Below are 19,457 nucleotides of genomic sequence, written 5' to 3'. Positions count from 1 at the left end.
TTCTCTAGTCCCGGAACCCGCGGGGCGTTCTAGATCAGCGCAGCTCAAGTTCCGGATTCTCACGGGTTTAAAATCCAGAATTAATGCAGAAATGTTTTTATTAAACACAACACCAATAAAAAACACTCATAACAGCGACACAGCGGGCAGTATGACATCACTAACGCAGCATGACATCATGAACGCCATCCTTCACTTCAGTGAGCGTCAGCTCTTGTGCCTTTGAGGAATGACCGTGACGTAGAAGTACCCCGCGGTACCGACTCGTTCAGGGCCGTTAAAAAGGGTTCCGTTAAAAACCGCTACGTGCTTGCGGCTGGGAGGGGTAAATTCCTTGCTGGGGGGCAGAGAGGGGATACTTCATACCCCCCACTAGCAGCCGGGGGCAGAACGATCGGCTTCTCCGTATTAGAACGTTAATGTTGGGGGTAAAACAGCCGCTAGATGCCCCCTAAAGTGACAGCGTGGAGATTTACCCCCCGCGTCGCGCTGAAGGGCAGAGGTAGAAGTTCCCGATCCGTTACTATGACATCACATACATGTACCTCGTCCACACGGTAAAAGGGGTGCTCGGCGGGTACCCCGCTATCGGCAGTAACGCCCCGTCTGGGGGCAAACGTTCCCGAAAGTCTTCTTTAAAATGATTTGAAATGCATTCCAAGCCGGGGTGGAGAACAGAGACGTGGCCCCCGGCGACGGGGTGGAGAACAGACGTGGCCCCCGGCGACGGGGTGGAGAACAGAGACGTGGCCCCCAGCGACGGGGTGGAGAACAGAGACGTGGCCCCCAGCGACGGGGTGGAGAACAGAGACGTGGCCCCCAGCGACGGGATGGAGAAGCTTCGCGGGAGGGGGCATCGAGGAGGAGCGCTGGGGCAGTAGGGGGCATTGAGGGTATGGGTGCTGTGCGTTAACCCTCGCCTCCCCGCCGCCCCCTGCTTTAAGTCAGCCATTTCTCGATGCACTCCTTGAACACGGTTTGGTTGGAGTGCCACATGGTGTGTAAGACCCCGGGCACCGAGTACACGGCGACGGCCCCTCTGCGATCCAGCGAGCGGAGTCCGAACGTGTCCTGCCGATAAACCTGCGGGGGAGACGGAGACGTTACACGGGGGGTACAGGAAGTGGCTTTTACAACTTCCTGTCTGGCAAAAATGGAGGGCAATCAGCAAGAAGTGGCACAGAATGATCGGGGAGGAATAGGGGCGCGGCCGTTACTCACCATCTGCTGCTTCATCTCCAGAATGGTCTCATTTTCATCATAGAACCCAAAGTGACTGAAAAAGAGATTTATCAATCAGCGGGTTTTACGGGGAAGCATTAAAGCGGCGCACGCTGCGCCCATTCCCCACCCACTTTACCCCGTCACTCCACCCACTGGCTGAGACCAGCCGTGCCCCTTCACTAAGCCGCTCCCCTGTAAGAGAACTAGCTAGCTTTCCCTGCTTGAGAACAGGTAGAACAGTTAAACTCATCACCCCCCCCCCCAGGCGTTATAGCGGTGCGCCTGTTTTATAAGCGCCCCCCTCCACCATCACACCTACTTCTTACATACCTCGACTGCCAAGGAGTGATGACCCCGTCATCCGGACCCCCGATAAGCACCATTCTGCGCAGGCGCAGGAAATTCTTCTTCCAGTCTGGTGGAGTACAGAGAAAGATGCTCGGTGTGAGTGGTAGATAAGCAGAACTGCCTTCCAGCAGAAGTGGTAGAGGCTAATAACATATTCCCTGCGGGTTGGGACAGGTGACTCACTCTCATTCGCTTTAAAAGAACAACATGTGCCCATAAATCAAAACAAAATATACCTTCAGGGGGGGAGCTTTAAGTGGGCGGGGCTGTATGGATCAGCCAATAGAGGCGCAGCTCTCACCAAAACAAAAGCCTGCAATGCCAAACAGAACACCCCGTCTGACCTCAAGCCCGACGTGTCACCCGCTGTGGCATATATTTTAGTTCCGCAGGTACACCGCCCTGACGGGGGATCGGGGCGAGGAGCCGGGGGGGGCATAATCGGGGCGAGGAGCCGGGGGGGATAATCGGGGCGAGGAGCCGGGGGGGGGATAATCGGGGCGAGGAGCCGGGGGGGGGATAATCGGGACGAGGAGCGGGGGGGGGATAATCGGGACGAGGAGCGGGGGGGGGGGAGCCGGAGCGGGGGGGGGGGTTGTTGGGGACCGGGGCGAGGAGCCGGGGGGGGGAGGTGTACCGGGGCAGGGTTCTATTACCTGTCGCGTTGGGCTGCGGCCGCTCCGAGTTGAGGGCTGCGAGAAAGTCGCTCACGTTCACGTAAATGTCGTGGTGATGCGGATCTGCGCAGGAACATTTCACGTTAGAACATTTACACCAAACCTAAGGAACTTTTACTTTACTGAGGGGGTAGTGGATACGTGGAACAGCCTCCAAGCTGAAGCGGTAGCGAGTAATACAGCGGGGGAATGTAAACATGCATGGGACAGGCATACGGCTCCTGATTCTAAGAGGAGGCCAGCGATTGGACGGGCAGGCTCTAGGTGTCTCTTTTAACCCTTTGCACGTCTTACCGTTCCAGAAGTTGCAGATGGAGAAGGTCTGCCCAAACTGCGTGTAACACAGCCGGTAGAGATTGGATTTCATGTACTTCGGGAACAGGTAGCGCAGGTAATCCGTGTCTAAGGGAGAGATAATGTCATTATCGCCATCGAGCCGTTTATATTGCGCCGTCATATTGCGCCGTCATATTGCGCAGTGCTGTACAACAAGTAAACAGCACATACCGAGCAGCGACTCCCCGCACACTGGGGGGGACACGGCAAAAATGTCATAATATTAGCATTTAAAAAAAAGAAAAATCATCAAGGATTCGGAGGCGCCGTCGGTCATGTGACATTTGGGGGACTTTCTCTGCTCTGACACCACACTGACCTCACGCTTTATGGCGATGCTAATAAAGTCCTGTATTCCCAGCGCAGTCCTTTCAAGGTCTTTACATGTTGGTTTACTTTATACTCGTCCTGGAGGTCTGAGAGGCGTGTCCGATTGTTTGATTTTACTGAGAGGGTGGTAGATGGACAGAACAGCCTCCCAGCAGAAGTGGTAGAGGGTAATACAGTGAGGGGATTAAACATGCATGGGATAGACATACGGCTCCTGAATCTAAGACGAGACCAACGACTGATTCAGGCTTGAGTCTTTACAGCAGGAGAAATGGGCGACTAGACGGGGGACGAATGGGGGCCGATCTGCCGGCAGTTTTTTGCCCGCCAGTGGATTGATAATAATAATAATGGACTCAGCGCTCCTGCAGTATACATCACGGCCCCTCGTTTGTACACACGCTGTGCAGCGCCGCAGAATATGATGGCGCTATATAAAATATTATTATTAATACACCCCGGCTTGTCCCGGGTCACCTCGGGATAATTACGGCGGTTATTGGCTCGGCGGCCGCGTGATGCTGCTGTCGGAGGGGGAGGGGAGGACGGAGCGTCTCATGACGGGAGGAATCAGATTATTATAACGGGTATCATGAGCCGCGCGTTACCAGCTGATCCCGATCAATCGCTAATTAAAGGCACGGTAACCGCGTCAAAGAAACTCCGTGCTGGAAAAACACCCTACCAGCCCTGCTGGCTAGCGGATCACTTACACAGGATACGACGGCAGATCGGGCCCATCGGCAAATCTACCCTGCTGTAAAGACTCAAACCTTAATCAGTCGTTGGTCTCGTCTTAGATTCAGGAGCCGTATGTCTATCCCATGCATGTTTAATACCCTCACTGTATTACCCTCTACCACTTCTGCTGGGAGGCTGCTCTACCTATCTACCACTCTCAATACAAAGTAAAATCCGCATCTAGGTATTGTGGCGCAGGGTGGGTTACGCGAGTCCCTTGCAGTCTCCTAAAGGTCTCCTTAAAAATCTTCGCTGGACCTGAAAGCGACATTCATTACGCCCCACAAAGTACTATTTTTGTTGGCTGAGCTCTGAAATGTTTACCATTCCATGAGATATTCAAGAAAAATAAAGCTTGTGGAAACCAGTTGTGGCAATTAATTCAACCTTCGATGTCTCTTATTGTAATGCAAAATAGCTGGGGGGGGGATTCAGCCCCCCCAACATCTACAAAAAAGACAGCATAAAAATTTAAAGGGACCCCCCAGCTGTCGTATGCATTAAAGTGTGATGGCGGCACTGCCCCTTTAATAGCGCTTTATGTAGAATAAAATGAGGGGCAGTTACAGATATAACGGCCTATCACCCTCAGCCGTGGGCTGCCCTTAATCAAACCGGTTATAATTAACACGTCACACTAGAACAAGAGACCGTCATCCAACACTAGAGGGCCGGAGGCTTAGACGGAATGGAAGGAAGTTTTACTTTACTGAGAGGGTGGTGGATAAGAGGAACAGCCTCCCAGCAGAGGTGGTAGAGGGTAATACAGTGAGGGTATTAAACATGCATGGGATAGGCATATGGCTCCTAAATCGTCGAGACCGACGACTGATTAAGGTCTGAGTGATCAGCTGTCACATTCTATGCTTCTGACATGCGCACGGATATTAGTATATATATATATATATATATATATTAATAACCAGTTTGCTTCTGTCTCCTGATTGGCTGCTCGAAAAACATTTGAAAATATCTAGCATTAAAAATAATAATAAATATATATATATATATAAATAAAAAATATCTAAACAGAAATGGATAATAAACTTATATGTCATTTATTATTTAACCAATTCTATATGATAATTAAAAAAAAAAAAAAAAAAGCTTTGGTCCTATTATTAAATGAATATTATCTGTTATGAAATTATTAAATTCTTTTAAAAAAAAATTAAGTAAACAAATCTTGAAAAAAATAATTGCATTACAAATTAGTTACATATATATTACATACATACACGTATATATATATATGTCATAATAAATATTATTTATAATAATACATAAATAAATAAAAAAGACACACACATACATGATTCAATCTGATATATGCACACAGTCATGGGACAGGTATGTCCCAGGCGTGTGTATGACCGGCAATCTGAATAATTAACTAGCCCAGTCGGCGTTTCTTGCAGTAACTCCCATTACGTGAAGCCAGCATGCCACGTTAATATTCCATGTGCTTTATAACATATAACATATCGTTCTCACCTCCATACTGTCCCATCTGAGGAGAGGACAGAGATATAAACGTGTCCACGTTGTGGTCGGGCATTGTCTGCAGGATACCCCGGCATATCAGCCCTCCTACGGGGAGAAAAAACACGAGAGGCCGCGGCGTGAGACATGTAAGAGACACGCGTGACCCCGGAGCGGAACCCAACCGCCTCTCCGGGGGTTGGAGAGAGGAGCGTGCAGGCGGATTACCAACGGCTCGGGCATTTGATGAGACGTACGGGAGACGAGACACGTGAGGATATTAACGTGTGACGTCACCGTGTAATTACAGGTGCGTGTGGCACAGGCGTGTCACCGGGTGCTGCCGGTGCGCCGAGGCCATGTGACGTGACTCTGGGTTCAGGAATGAGAAGAAGCCAAAGAATTTGGATAACCGGGATGAGACGGCGCAGGAAGTCACGGAGGACGGAGTGGTTTATTCACTAAAGTGGGAGTTGGCAGGGAAGTTGCAGTTTCATCTAACGCATTGGAAGAAGCGGTGTTAGTACCTGGCACGCGGGTATAAACGGACGCATTAAGCAGGGTACCCCTGGGGCAGCTCTGGGGGGAGTAACGATGCCCTCCCGGGGGGTCCGGGCAGGTAGCGGGGGTACCTTGTGAGTAGCAGAGCAGGTGGACCCCATCGCTGCCCGCGTTCTGCATTATCGGATAAATGGCTTCCCGAAAGCCCTCCACCTGCTTCCAGAGGGGCTGCAAGCTCTCCCGGTGATCAAACAGGTCCAAGACGGAGACATTCGTGCCGGGGTGAGACTGGGGAGAGAGAGGCGCGTCATAACATCGTCACACACACTGCCGCTGCCGACCGACAGCCGTATCCCCCCCCGGCCCCCTTCATCCAGCCAGAACCCTGTTCTAGATCCTATCTGACCGCTGTTTGAGTTCCCCTTCTGGAGAGGCTTTCTTCCTCTTCCCAGAGTCTGGAGTGACTGGGTTTCAATTTCCTTCTGACCACTGCTCTTCTCTAAGACTTCTTTCATTTTCTGCCTCCGTCCTCCTCCACCTCTTAGCGGCGGCCCCCCGTAGGGCAAATCCCCGCACCCCCAATTCATCCCATTTCCCCACCCGAGGAACGGGTCTTAAGTGCCCTCAGTGTCCCCCAAATCCCAGCCGTTACCCCCTGTACCTAAACGCCCCGACCCATCCATACCCCGAGGGGGTCAGACCCACCACAGCCCAGTATATACCAGTACCTGCCCCTCCCCGTGCCCAGAAACCACCAGTTGCCCCCCCCCACCTGGTTGATAAATTCCAGCAGATGCTTGAAGTTGGCGGAGCTGTCGAACAGTCCGTGGACCACAATGACTGGCTTGTAGCTCAGCGTGGGGGCCACCAGCCACGCCAGGTAGGGTATCAGCAGCGTGTGAAGTGCTAGGGGGCAGAATGCCGCCATCCTCACCGCGACCTAAAGAAAGGAATGACAGGCGACGGCGAAATAAGTCTCATATATACCTAGGAGCGCACGTGACACGTATCACACGTATGAGACATCTGATTTATATAAACACGCCAGTGACATCCACAAAAACAGAATCTAAACATGCCATGTGACTTCATACCCCGGCCCCGCTCCCCCGCCACCCCTTCCCCTCCCCTCCACCCCTTCCCAGCCACTCACTATCTCCCCTCCCCTCTATCCACATCCAGAGCTGCTGTTTCGCCCCGGGAGCTCATTCACAAAACCCTCCATTAACCCTTTCAGATGGCGCCCCGTTGATGCTAGTTTGCTTATTAACCCCTTCACTGCCAGATAGTCAAGTAACCTTCCCCAGGAGACGGAGGAAAATGCAGAATGAACTGAGAGAGGAGGAGGGGGGAAAAAAAAAAGGAAGAGAAGGATGGATCGGAGTCAATGAAAAAAAAAATTAGGAAGAGGAGGAGAGGGAACAGAAAAGAGGTGTAAGGGGGGGGATATTAAGAAATAACGTGAGAGAGGCGGGTGGGAGGTAGGAAGACAGCAGGAGCGGGGACGGAAAAAGTAAGGAGTGATGGAGAAAATGGAGAAGCGAGACGAGGAAATGCAAAGGAAAGGAGACAAGAGAATAAGAGGAGAGCGAAGAAAATGAGGAGAGCGGCGCTCACTTTCTGCTGCCTCATTCTCCTTCAGGGAAGATGAAGATTTATCCTCTTCTTTGGCTGTCTCGGAGTTCCCGCTGTCTCATTTTCTGCTGCCTGGGCAGTGTCCTTTCCCCTGGCTGTCTAATCTATGGCCCCATTACTGTTCCTTATCAGAGCTCCATGATATCTGTCTCTACAGCTTGCACTAAACTAGATGTGTCTCTATGTGTTGAGGCGGTCGTTGTTATGTAAAGTCTCTCTCATTGACTTGTGCCGTCTCTTTCCCCCTTTGCGTGCTATACAGCCGTCTCTTTACCTGATCTCGCTCTCTCCAGTGTGTGCACTAACTTTACACGGTATTTCCTTGAGCGCTCTCTCCTAGGTCTCTCTGCGCTCTCTCTCTCTCTGTGCGGTCTCTCTGCTCTCTTTCTGAGCGGTCTCTCCTAGGTCTCTCTGTGCTCTCTCTGCGGTCTCTCTGCTCTCTTTCTGAGCGGTCTCTCTGCTCTCTTTCTGAGCGGTCTCTCTGCGTGCTCTCTCCAGGGTCTCTCTGTGCTCTCTCTCTCTCTCTCTCTCTCTCTCTCTCTCTCTCTCTCTCTCTCTCTCTGCTCTCAGCGGTCTCTCTGCTCTCAGCGGTCTCTCTGCTCTCTTTCTGAGCGGTCTCTCTGCGGTCTCTCTCCAGGGTCTCTCTGTGCTCTCTCGCTCTCTGTGCACTCTCTCTGCGGTCTCTCTGTGCGCTCTCTCTGCGGTCTCTCTGTGCGCTCTCTCTGCGGTCTCTCTGCGTGCTCTCTCCAGGGTCTCTCTGTGCTCTCTCTCTCTCTCTCTCTGTGCGGTCTCTCTGCTCTCAGCGGTCTCTCTGCTCTCTTTCTGAGCGGTCTCTCTGCTCTCTTTCTGAGCGGTCTCTCTGCTCTCTTTCTGAGCGGTCTCTCTGCGTGCTCTCTCTGTGCGGTCTCTCTGCTCTCAGCGGTCTCTCTCTGTGCGGTCTCGCTCTCTCTGCGCTCTCTCTGCTCTCTTTCTGAGCGGTCTCTCTCTCTCTCTCTGTGCGGTCTCTCTGCTCTCTTTCTGAGCGGTCTCTCTGCTCTCTTTCTGAGCGGTATCTCTGCGTGCTCTCTCCAGGGTCTCTCTGTGCTCTCTCTCTGGTCTGACTGTCTCTCAGATCCTGTTACCCTGAGCTGAGTCTCACTCTTGCTGCCTCTTGTTTACACTATCACCAGCTGCACAAATACAAAGCCCCGCCCCTTCCCTTAAACATCACTTCCTGTAGCAACCTGCACATGGCTTCCATAGCAACGGGAGCTGGGCCTTGTTTATGTGGTGAGCAGACAGGGGTCATCCTGAAAGACACAGACTGAGTGGGGCTGACAAGGTCACCCGCAGGGGCGGGGGGGGGGAGGGGATAGAGAGGCACATGAGACGGGGCAGTAAGGGGGCAAATACTGGCTCAGGGCAGATTATATATATATATTATTCTAGCATAAATGAGAATGTATGCATTAATATCTGTCGGTCTCGTTTTGTTCCAATAAACTCCCTTTGCTGTCGGTCATGAGATATTTTGGGTGACTTTCCTGCTCAAACACCACACTGAGCTGATGCTTTATGGCGATGCTGATGAAGTCCTTCCTCCATAGACTTTCATTACTCAGTGAGTCAAGCTAGGTGCTTAAGACTGAGCCATTCCATTGTTTCCCCACAGGCAGTATGATAAGGAGTCGGGGTGATTGTCTAGTAGATTGGGCTCGGATAACAGAGAAGAACTCATACACATAATATATCCCACTTAAAAAGAAAGCAGGGACAGGGGGCGGTGGGGGCTGGGGATTTGGGGTCTTCCCATCATATTCCGCAGCGCTGTACATAGCAGGTAGTGCGTCGCTTAGCAATGTGACGATAGACAGATTGCGTGTCGGTTTCTTGTCTCGTTGACCCCGTGTAGGTCACCCAGAAGTGGGTGTTTCGCAGTCCTCTCCTATCAAGAGTCCTTCATGTTGTTTGCTTTGCCTTATCGGCTCCGACAAACAACGCGAGGAGACGAGTCAATCATTTCTGGGATTCAGCGAATGAATCGGCTCTCATGTATCGCCCGGGATTATAACACTATACTGTTATACAGCGCTACGGAATATGATGGCGCTATATAAAACAATAATAATACTATGAGGGCTGTATAGGCGGAAACATAAAGACACAGAATCCGCCGGCTCATCGGCCCCATTCGGCTCGTCTAGTCGCCCGTTTCTTCTGCTTCTTAATCAGTCGTTGGTCTCGTCTTAGATTCAGGAGCCGCATGCCTACCCCATGCATGTTTAAATCCTCTCGCTGTATTACCCTCTACCGCTTCTGCTGGGTGGCTGTTCCGCTTAACTACCAACCACCTCCGACATTGGGACTCACTCAATCAGATCAGGGCAGTTTGCGGTTATGTGACACGTGTTGCGTGTGCTGTAGATATGTGCGTCGGCTCGTGTTCCCTTTATGAAGGGAAGTAAAACACTTTTTTAGGGAACGGAACCTGAAACCGCCAGGTAGAGGAAGCGCTCAGCGCGTTTTGTTCCCTTGTCGGAGCGTTTCGGGGTTCTGGGGTCCGCTCTGGTCTATGTGACGCTTTTTAACTCTTTCCATGCCGAAATGTTTGCGACCAAGCACAGATCTGCTAAACAAAAATGTGAGAATTTAATGAATTTATCTATGAAATATTATACGAGGGAGAACTCTCCGAGGTTTATTCATCAAAATGGGATGGAGTCTCAACTCACTGTACCCCCCTCCAGCATTTTAGGTGTCCAGGTGTTGGGACATGCGCGACAATGGCGGGGTATATATACGAATATATATATATATATATATGAGTATATATATATATATATATATATGGGTGGGACAGGACACGGGGGCCACTCGCCAGCCTTACCGGTGCTCAGCTTCAGTGTGTTGTAAGGGCACCGGTACGACTCCCTGGGCAGATCAGGAGAGATCAGAGGATCCCAGCAACCCGGAACAATGCCTAAACATGAGGACTTGTAAGAAATATGGAGGGAATGAGAAGTAAATGTATCGGAATGAGAAGTAAATGTATCGGAATGAGAAGTAAATGTATCGGAATGGTCTGTATGCTACAGGTGGTGGGAGTTTATTGTAGTTTCACTTCCCTGGTTAATTCAGATGCCAGTCCTTTTGAAATGCAAAATAGCAGTTTTTCCCGGAGAACGGATAGCCTTTTCACACCCAACTGATGAGAAAAAGGAAGACAGGAATCTTTTCACCTCAGAACAACACCCTGGAACCAGAATTAAGAACCAGGCTGGGTGAATTGCTTCCTGACATACTTGAGTATGCGCGAAAACTACATAGAGCAGAAGATGTAGCGCTGACTCTTTGTGTGTGTTAGGGCAGTGTATGTGTATATTTGTGTGTGTGAGGGCAGTGCACGTGTATATTTGTGTGTGTTAGGGCAGTGTATGTGTATATTTGTGTTTATGGGCAGGTGTGTGTGAGGGCAGTGCACGTGTATATTTGTGTGTGTAAGGGCAGTGTATGTGTATATTTGTGTGTGTGAGGGCAGTGCACGTGTATGTTTGTGTGTTAGGGCAGTGTATGTGTATATTTGTGTGTGTAAGGGCAGTGTATATGTGTGTTTATGAGCAGGTGTCTGTAAGGGTCCTGGGAGGGAGGCTAACATTAGCCTTTTTTTAATTAAAAATCTCGTTTTAAATCTCTGCTGCTCTTGACTACCAACGATCCAGTGATACTCAGCCAGCAATATGGTGGACACCTGGCTGGCTGAGAATCATGGGAATTGTAGTTCACAGCTAGCATCTGCAGCTTTACTGGTGACTGCACTTCAGCCAGCATCATGGAAGCCGTATGCCTGGCCATGACTCGTATGAACTGTAGTTAACAGCAGATGACATGACAGGTGACAACTCCCACGATGCCTAGTCATGGTGGACACCTGGCTGGCTGAGCATCATGGGAATTGTAATTCACAGCTAACATCTGCAGCTTTATCTACTGTTAACTGCGCCTCCCATGACACTCAGCCAGCATCATGGAAGTAGTATGTCTGGCTGAGGCTCATGGGAATTCAACTCAATGTGTTGGTTACTTTTAAAATGCATGACTGTGCTGACAAAAATGAAGCGTGTTTTAAGTGGCGATGCGACACACATGCACACGCACACACACACACTGCACTGACACGTACACTGACACAAACATACACACTTGACACACACACACCATCACCCCTCCTCCCGGCTCCGCCCTGCAGGAAGTGTGTTGGTGATTTCCACACCCCTAACACCGAGGCCGGGCCTCTCTAACACCTCCAGCCGTGGGCCCAAAATACCCCCCCAGGGGTAGATTTCAGAGTGTCCAGGAGGGGAGGGGGGAACTGAGAGAATGATGCGAAATCTGATACGCTGCGGGGGCCCCCTGAGGGCTGCGGTGAGGCGAATTCCCGCTGCAGAGCATGGCTGCAGAGCATTGCAAGTAATTATAGGCATGCAGAGCATCGCTGTGCTGCAGGGGACGTGGGGCAGAGGCCTGGGGCAGTTTGCAGAGCTTGCAGGGGTGCTTTCTGGGCTGTGTGTCGGGGGGTAACCCGTGCCTTGCCTGGGAGTGCTGGGAGCTACTAAATATCCATTAAAGAGTAAAGCTTTGGGGGTAATGCAATCCTTTCACTCTTACTGGACTGAGACTCCCAAACCCTCAGCCAACATCAAAAAAAATACTAGTCGTATAATTCTGGCAGCGCTTGACGCCCCTGCTGGGCAACATCAGAGTATTAGTTCCAGAACCTGCAGCGTGGGGGGATCAAGCTGGCAGCCCATGATTATGTTTACTGCCCCAGCCGGGTATAGCAATTATGTTTACTGCCCCAGCCGGGTATAGCAATTATGTTTACTGCCCCAGCCGGGTATAGCAGTTATGTTTACTGCCCCAGCTGGGTATAGCAATTATGTTTACTGCCCCAGCTGGGTATAGCAATTATGTTTACTGCCCCAGCAGGGTACCGTGATTGTGCTTCCAGCCCCTGTAGGGTATAACGGTCAAACTGCCAGCCCCTAGGGGGGGTGTAGTGATCGTGCTTTCTGCCCCAGCATTGTATAGTGATCAGCCCCCCCACAGGGTATTGTGACCATACCCCCACCCCGGAGGGGTATCTGAATCATGTTCCTGCCCCTGTGGGGTATAGCGATTGTGCCTCTTGCCCCAGCAGTACGCAGTGCTTCGGGCCCCTGCCGGGGATCGTCGTCATGCTGTGGCCCCTGCCTGTATTTTAGTGGGCCGGTCTGGGGACGGGCAGTCATTATACTGTCTGTCTGTCCTGTGTTTGCAGTGTAAGTCCCGCTCCCCACGCTCTCCTTCGCTCTAATTATAGTCGTGTTTCTGGATTTTTAGGACACGCTGCTCCCCGGAGCTCTGCTCTCCTTCTCGATCCTTTTCTGGATTCCTCCTGATAATCCCGCTCGTTCCGTATATGTCCCGTGCATTAAAGCTCTCGTATATAACATACCCCCTGTCTCTTCCTCCCCAGCTGCCCTTGCTCCGCGGGTACCACTCGCCCTCCTCGCCCCTGCCCCGCCAGCCGGTTCCGTACCTCTCGAAGGTTCTGGCCCGTTACCTGCGCTCTCTCCAGCCCCTGGTCAGCGAGGAGGAGCTGGAGGGGACCCGGGAGCTGATGCAGGAGTTTCTGAGACCCGGGGGGCAGGCGGAGGAGCTGCAGAGACAGCTGCAGCGAAGAGCAGAGCGCACCGACAACTGGGTGAGACCACAGAGCTGACTCTCTAATAAAAAAATATATATATTTTTCTCCTTTTTTCTCTTTCATTCTCTCTTTTTTTTATTGTCCCTTTTTTTTATTGGTCTTGTTGAATAATATATTTTCCCTCCCCCCCCCACACCCCCCCCGTTTTTCCTCCCCATCATCCTCTGTAGCTGACGGACTGGAGGCAGCAGTCTATATACCTTGAGAATCACCTGCCCCTTCCGGTACATTCCAGCCCGGCTGTTATTCTCCCCCAGAGAGATTACAAGGACTGGAGGGGACAGCTAAGGTATCTTTCTGTCTCAATCTCTAGCTTTATATCCTCCGGATTTACCCCCTGTGCCCCCCCCCGGGGCAGATATCCCTGGCTGTCCAGCTGATGATGAACTTTGTGTGTGTGTGTGTGGGGGGGGTTATGATACTGGTGTTCTTATCACCATAGCAACCGATAGAATGATCCGATCAGCAGGAATGTTCTATTTGTTGCTATGGCGATGACAATACTTTTATCCCCCCCCCCGTATCTCCCAATACTCTTGCTTGCGCAGGTTTTTGTATCGCCACGGCGACGAGCCCCCCGGCCTTATCTGAACCCTGTGTTTGCCCCAGGCGTACAGAGCATTGGGTACGAATTATTTGATCTATACATCATAGGATGTAGGGTATCGTCCCGTGTGACATCATACAGAGCAACCCTTTGCCTCCGTATTCATCATAATCACAACAGCGTCGATCTCCCCGCGGAGAATATTATTATTTTATTTATTTATATAGCGCCGTCCTATTCCGTAGCGCTGTGTTTCATGGCTAAAGACTCTTTAGGTCACTGGGCTTTATTCACTAAGGCGGGAGATGAGTTTGCAGGAGCGATGCAGCTGCCTAACTTCGTTATACATTATGAAGGGCCAGCACCTGCAAGCTTCTCCTGCAAGAAGCCGGCCCGTATAACACATAGGTAATTTAGCCCCCCGTTTGCCCCCCTGTCCCTCCTGCCCCTCTGTGGTTAATATTGCTGAGGGGCAACTAATCTGTGGGTCCATGAATGTTGTTTGAACTACGATGCCTGTGATCAGGGCCGGCCCGAGGACGTCCGGGCAGTTTAAGGCCAGTGGGCACCAAATGGGGTAAGCGCTCCGGCTCTGGAGTGTTGACGGCCAGTGGGCCAGTGCCGGGACGGACGCCAAGTCCGGTTCTGCCCACCCGTCCGCGCGGGCCACCTCCTATTGCAGCTTATGGAAAGTGAGCGCTCGTGACCTCTGGCGACCTTGATGGAATCCTCGTGTCTCGTTCCAGATTTGCCGCAAAATTAATCTCCGGGGTTCTGGATTTCAAAGCAAAAATCGAAAGGTTAGTTTCTGCCGTTTCCGTCCCGAACGTTATTTCTCTTTTTTTTTTTTACGCTCCCTCTCTGACCCCCGCGGGTTCTCCGTCTCGCGCTCTCTCTCTTTTTTCCCAGCCCCGAAGGTCTCAAGGAGCTGTGGAGGGGCCGTAGCCTCTGTCCGGATCAGTACCGGAATTTCTTTGGATCGTGCAGAGAGCCGGGATACAAGAGGGACAGAGTCCTGATCCACCCGCCGCACAAGGCACCGCCGCAGCACGTGACGGTCTGCAGGAACTACCAGGTGCCTGTCCCCCCGACAGCCTTTTATACCCCGACGCTCTCGCTCTAAAGGGATCTGTCACTTTCTCCAAACTCTTCGGGAAGCCTTCCTCACTTGGAAGCTTCATCCCCGTTTAGTTATTCCTCCCCTATTCCCAACTCGCTGGTTGTCGCTTATTGGTTCAGGCGGTCTATTGAACAGTCTCTCAGCGGTGTCCCTCTTTGCCCGCATGCTCTCTCGCCCCTCTCTCCTCATACGTCCGCTGTGTCTCAGTTTTTTCGGATAGATGTCTATAACAGCGACGGGACGCCGATCACCGAGGATCAGATCCACCAGCAGATGCTGTTCCTGCGCGCCCATTCGTACAAGACCGACAAGGAGCCCGTGGGGGTCCTGACGACAGACCACCGCAATAGCTGGGGGCGAGCGTACGCCTCCCTCATCAGGGGTAAGTGTGTCTGTCGGGCGCTGCTGGAATAGAAGGGACATCTCCATCCGAAGAAGAGACCTCTGAGGCTCTGGAAGGCTCAATAAAAGGTATGAACTTTGACCTTCATATTAGAGGGTATAGCGTGTCTCTGCTCTCCCCGCAGACCGGCTGAACCGCGACTCTGTGCGCAGTATCCAGCAGAGTCTCTTCACGCTCTGCTTAGACGCCACAGCCCTGAAGTACTCCGAGGACCTGTACAGCAGCCGCACGGCGGCACAGATGCTGCACGGCGGCGGGAGCCACGCCAACAGCGGCAATCGCTGGTTCGACAAAACCCTGCAGGTTCGAACGCGGACTGTCTCGCCGTAGCCCACCCCGCTCGTCTCGCACAGCGCCTGGCTGTCTCTTCTACATCTCTTCTAACCTCACCTAATCCCTCACTCTATCCACGCTAACTGCTCACCGCTACACTAACCCTCCCCGAACGCCGCGGCGTACAGTGACACTGAGTATGACCCCCTGCAGTTCGTGGTCGGAGAAGATGGCACCTGTGGTCTGATATACGACCAAGCAACTGCTGATGCCTCAGCGGTCCTCACGATGCTGCGCCACGTTCTGGATTACTGGTATGTGATTATCCGGCTGGTGGATGGAGGATAAACGCGTACACTACTCCTTTTGTCTCGATTACCCATTCAAGTTAGACTGTAAGCTCACGGGCAGAGTCTCCATATTTAACTCTTAGGTTGGGGTCGCTCAATTAAGGGTGTGACGGGGTTATCTCCTATCACTCTCAGTGCCAGGGGCCCCAGCCTGCTGCCGCCGCGCACCCCTCTCATCCGCCTCCCGCCCCCGAGGAAGCTCTACTTCAATTTCCCCACGGACATCAAGCAGCACATAGAGCAGGCCAAGCAGAACCTGGACATGTGAGTCTCCACGGGTGGTGGGGGCCGAACCTGCTGTGAATGGAGTGGTGGCGGCAGGTGTGATGGTGGATGTGTATTCTCAGAGGGGCCGGTAGCCGAAAAAAAAACATGGCTTCTAGGATGTCATGGCTGGCCAGCCCCATAGGCGTTGTGATACTGAGGGGCATGTTTCAGGGTTGTAGAAAGGGGGGTCTGGCCGGTGGGTGGCAGTGAGAATGTGTGGTTAGTGGCGAAGGCTCTGAATAATGCAGTGGGTGTGGTTATGATAATGAGTGTCTAGTTGATTTGCATGTTATGACTCCTCCTCCTTCACAGATTAGTAAATGATCTGGACATCTGCTGCTTCACGTTCACTGATTTCGGGAAGCGGTTCCCCCAGAGACACAACTTGGGACCCGGGGCCTTTTTGCAGATCGCCCTCCAGTTGGCGTATTACAGGTAGAGACGGAGGGGCATCGCGCTGTAACGCCGGGCAAATGGAGAGAGGGGTCTACCATGATCTGTCTCGTGCCCCCCATCATTCAAAGGGGCCGGAGGGGCACTTCTGCTTTAGGGGTGCGGTTGTAGATGTGTCTTGGGGTAGTCCTTACTGTTTATATAACAGGGTAATATACACATTGTCGGGGCTTTTCTAGAAATGGTCTGGATTTGCTGTCTTTTATGCTGCCAGCGTGGAACTGGGCTGCTCTATAACATCGCAATGAAGGTCCAGACTGGGACGTCTATCACATCCAGAGAAGCTTTAGGCTCGGGTGGTTGCCCCTTTGGAGAAGGTCTAGGCTCGGCTTCCTTGCAGTGGCAGAGACATTACCATTGAGAATCTTCCCCCCCCCACAGGTTACATGGGGCTTTATGTGCCACGTGTGAGGTGGTCTCCATGCGTGCCTTCCATCGGGGCCGCTCGGATGTTGTACGCTGCTCCTCTCCCGAGGCTCTGGAGTTTGTGCACGCTGCAGATGATCCGGACAGAAAGGTAAAGGATCGGGCTATATAAAAAGGGTCAAAATCTGTATAATGATACGCTCAGACGACCTCTGTTTCAGGAGACGGTAAAATAGCTCATCAGCTGTTTTTGGTCTACTACTCCTATCACCCCTAACCAAACTTTATTTGCCTGAGGATAATTAAAGCTGAAGGTAGGGATCAGGGGTGCCCACCCATCATTTTGGACACATTGTTTATTCTCCTTATGTTCTGTCTCAGGCTGAAGAGAAATTGTCTCTCATGGTGAGAGCCGTAGAGAGTCACCAGGAGTCCACAGAGCAGGTGAGACATCTGTCTGTTACTACATTATTCGGTTAGTGAATATGGTAATTTATTGGTTAATTAACCTTATCCACTGGCCATACGAATGGGGTTTTCTTTCTACTATATATATGTTAGCCTATAGTGATCTGAGTTCAGGGTGCTGCAGGTGCAGTGTACGGGCACTAGATGGCGCATTCTCAGTTCCCTATTAAGCTTAGTACACCCAGCAGTTAGCGAGGCAGCCAGTAGGTGGCGCTCTCCGCTATGGGATTCTTTTATTCATTGCAATGTACATGTCTTAGCAGGTGTGTTAATGTTGTGTTCATCTCTCCCAGGTGCTTCAGGGGCAGTCAGTAGATGGTGCCATCTTGGCCCTGAAGATGCTGTGCATTTCTTCTGGCGTCGCTCTCCCTTCTCTCTTCATGGACACTTCCTATGCTATCTCTTCCCACTGGAAGCTTTTCACCGGACAGGTTTGTATCCTTATGGCAGGAGTTCCCCTTTATATATATATATAGTTTCTATTGATCTCTGCGCAGTTACGTTCTTGCAAGGAGTTTCTTCGAATGCCTGGGTTTGCAATTTTCATCTTTTCCACCATACTAACAAAAAAATGTAATTTTAAATCAGTTTTAATTTTTTTTGTAAATTTTTTTTTTTTTTGCCATCGTTTTTCATTAAATGCTTGTCATGTCACTCTATGCCTTGTTTTTGCCATAGAACCCGAAAACTCTATTGAACCCATAGAAGAAAGGATAAAATGACAGGTCCACTAAGGTTTATTTGCTTGAAGGGGAACTCCTGTGATTTTGTTTATGGGGTCAGAAAGAAAAAATATTTTCCATGGGACTTCGCCTTTTAACGTGTTTTTTTTCCAGTGGGAAGGCACCTTTAATCCTGTACCGTTAGTTACATGGCTGTATTAGGCACTCAGATCCTGCTTCCAGTCTTTACTGATTGTGGACGTCGTCCTCTGCTTTAGGTTTCGTCCCCCATGGATTGCGTGATGTGTTACGGGCCCCTGGTACCCGATGGCTACAGTGCTTGCTTTGCACCCTCTGAGGACTCGGTGACGGTTTGCGTGTCAGCGTTTGACTGCTGTCAGGAGACTGATGCCCAGAAACTGTCCGAAGGCCTGCAGGATGCTCTTAGGGACATGCGCGCGCTCATACTCGAGTGCCGGCCCGGCGAGGAGTAAGCTGGCTTTGTTCTGATTTTGTTCTGTTACAGAGAGGTTTCTTTCTCTCGGTTGGGATGTCTCTTTCGGTTATAAACTGAATCGTATCTCAATAAAAACCCAAAGATCTGAGCTTTGTATTTTATTACTTTTTCATTCTTTTATTCTTCATACACCACTCCCACGACTTGGAGATAGAGCATGGTGCATCCTTATGATGTCATATAGTTGAGCTCATAGGAAGAATAAGTGTGTGGAGGGGGGTGGCCGGTGGTGCTCCGCAGTCAGCGCTTTGGCTTGTAATAAAGTACTTTAGCTGTTCTCTTAGATAAGTAATATATATATATATATATATATATATATATATATATATATACCTTTCTTTTCTCCCTCCCCCCCCCCGGTTTATGTGCGCTGTATGCATCTCCCCTATCGTCGCCGAGACTGTATAGGATTGTCAGTAGATCATTCCTTCACTACGCAGTACGCTTTACTGCAGGCTGGGGAGTATAATTGTCTAACGGGGATAGGTGTGGTATTTAAAGCCAAAATGGTGTGATAATAGCCCCCCAGGAGAGGTTATTTAAAGTGGTCCCCTGGGAGACCCTTTGTTCTGCTTTCAGAGAAATGAATGGAAGGAAACAGCGCCGCTATCGGAAAATGTTCTGGCCCCCGCTCCATCGCAACCCGTTATGTTAATTCTCAAAGCTCAAACTCTCAGAAGAATCCCTTAAATCTATTACCCCATGTCCCTCACAGGGTTAAAAAAAAAAAAAAGCCCCCTCTTTCCCCATGTTAATGAAATAAAACTCTTTGACCCCCATATTAGCCCATTGCCTGTTGATGGTCTGAGTAAGACATTTAAAAGAATAATGGGTTTTATTTACACCATTTAATGAATAAAGCCGTTCCCTGCTGTTTCTATGCACATTATCGGGGCTTTTAGGGCAGTAGAACCCTGCGATACCCTCATACCCAGCAAACATTCCGACCTCCTAGAAAAGAGGGGCATCAGGGGAGGAGAGCGAGGGGCATCAGGGGTTTGGGTCCCAAGGATGGACTGTCTCTTCTAAACG

General features: G+C 50.9%; 2 protein-coding genes across 4 annotated transcripts; one reads left to right on the top strand and one right to left on the bottom strand.

Moving 5' to 3' along the window:
• Positions 1-866: 866 nt before the first annotated feature.
• On the bottom strand, positions 867-7,641 carry PPT2 (palmitoyl-protein thioesterase 2). Of its 2 annotated transcripts, none has more exons than XM_053472682.1 (9): positions 7,549-7,641; positions 6,412-6,579; positions 5,771-5,927; positions 5,151-5,246; positions 2,544-2,651; positions 2,229-2,312; positions 1,555-1,639; positions 1,222-1,276; positions 867-1,083 (listed from the first exon to the last, which is right to left on the bottom strand). In XM_053472682.1, the coding sequence occupies exons 2-9, from the start codon at positions 6,565-6,567 to the stop codon at positions 940-942; spliced, it is 885 nt and encodes a 294-aa protein (XP_053328657.1). In that variant the 5' UTR covers positions 6,568-6,579; positions 7,549-7,641; the 3' UTR covers positions 867-939. The 2 variants fall into 2 exon arrangements, with proteins under 2 accessions (XP_053328657.1, XP_053328656.1); XM_053472681.1 differs by having other exon boundaries at positions 7,257-7,639.
• Positions 7,642-11,518: 3,877 nt separating this feature from the next.
• Positions 11,519-18,511, top strand: LOC128502834 (carnitine O-acetyltransferase-like). 2 transcript variants are annotated; one of them, XM_053472773.1, is made up of 14 exons: positions 11,519-11,675; positions 12,769-12,996; positions 13,170-13,288; positions 14,293-14,346; positions 14,456-14,621; positions 14,874-15,048; positions 15,194-15,372; positions 15,556-15,656; positions 15,828-15,956; positions 16,272-16,394; positions 16,794-16,929; positions 17,160-17,222; positions 17,540-17,677; positions 18,187-18,511. In XM_053472773.1, exons 1-14 carry the CDS (start codon positions 11,631-11,633, stop codon positions 18,400-18,402), a joined length of 1,872 nt encoding a protein of 623 aa, XP_053328748.1. In that variant the 5' UTR covers positions 11,519-11,630; the 3' UTR covers positions 18,403-18,511. The 2 variants fall into 2 exon arrangements, with proteins under 2 accessions (XP_053328748.1, XP_053328747.1); XM_053472772.1 differs by having other exon boundaries at positions 11,519-11,720.
• Positions 18,512-19,457: the final 946 nt, after the last annotated feature.

Source organism: Spea bombifrons, chromosome 8, assembly GCF_027358695.1.
Source record: "Spea bombifrons isolate aSpeBom1 chromosome 8, aSpeBom1.2.pri, whole genome shotgun sequence".
Classification (NCBI taxonomy): Eukaryota; Metazoa; Chordata; class Amphibia; order Anura; family Pelobatidae; genus Spea; species Spea bombifrons.
This window is presented reverse-complemented; position numbering and strand designations above follow the sequence as displayed.

Excerpts from the sequence above, each read along its gene's own strand:
- PPT2 (XM_053472681.1), bottom strand. Across the intron at positions 1,277-1,554 it reads ATCACTCCTTGGCAGTCGAG|TCACTTTGGGTTCTATGATG; the intron begins GTATGTAAGAAG and ends TCTCTTTTTCAG. Across the intron at positions 1,084-1,221 it reads TGGAGATGAAGCAGCAGATG|GTTTATCGGCAGGACACGTT; the intron begins GTGAGTAACGGC and ends TCTCCCCCGCAG.
- LOC128502834 (XM_053472772.1), top strand. The coding sequence starts at position 11,631 with ATGATGCGAAATCTGATACGCTGCGGGGGCCCCCTGAGGGCTGCGGTG. Across the intron at positions 12,997-13,169 it reads CAGAGCGCACCGACAACTGG|CTGACGGACTGGAGGCAGCA; the intron begins GTGAGACCACAG and ends CATCCTCTGTAG. Across the intron at positions 17,678-18,186 it reads GGAAGCTTTTCACCGGACAG|GTTTCGTCCCCCATGGATTG; the intron begins GTTTGTATCCTT and ends CCTCTGCTTTAG.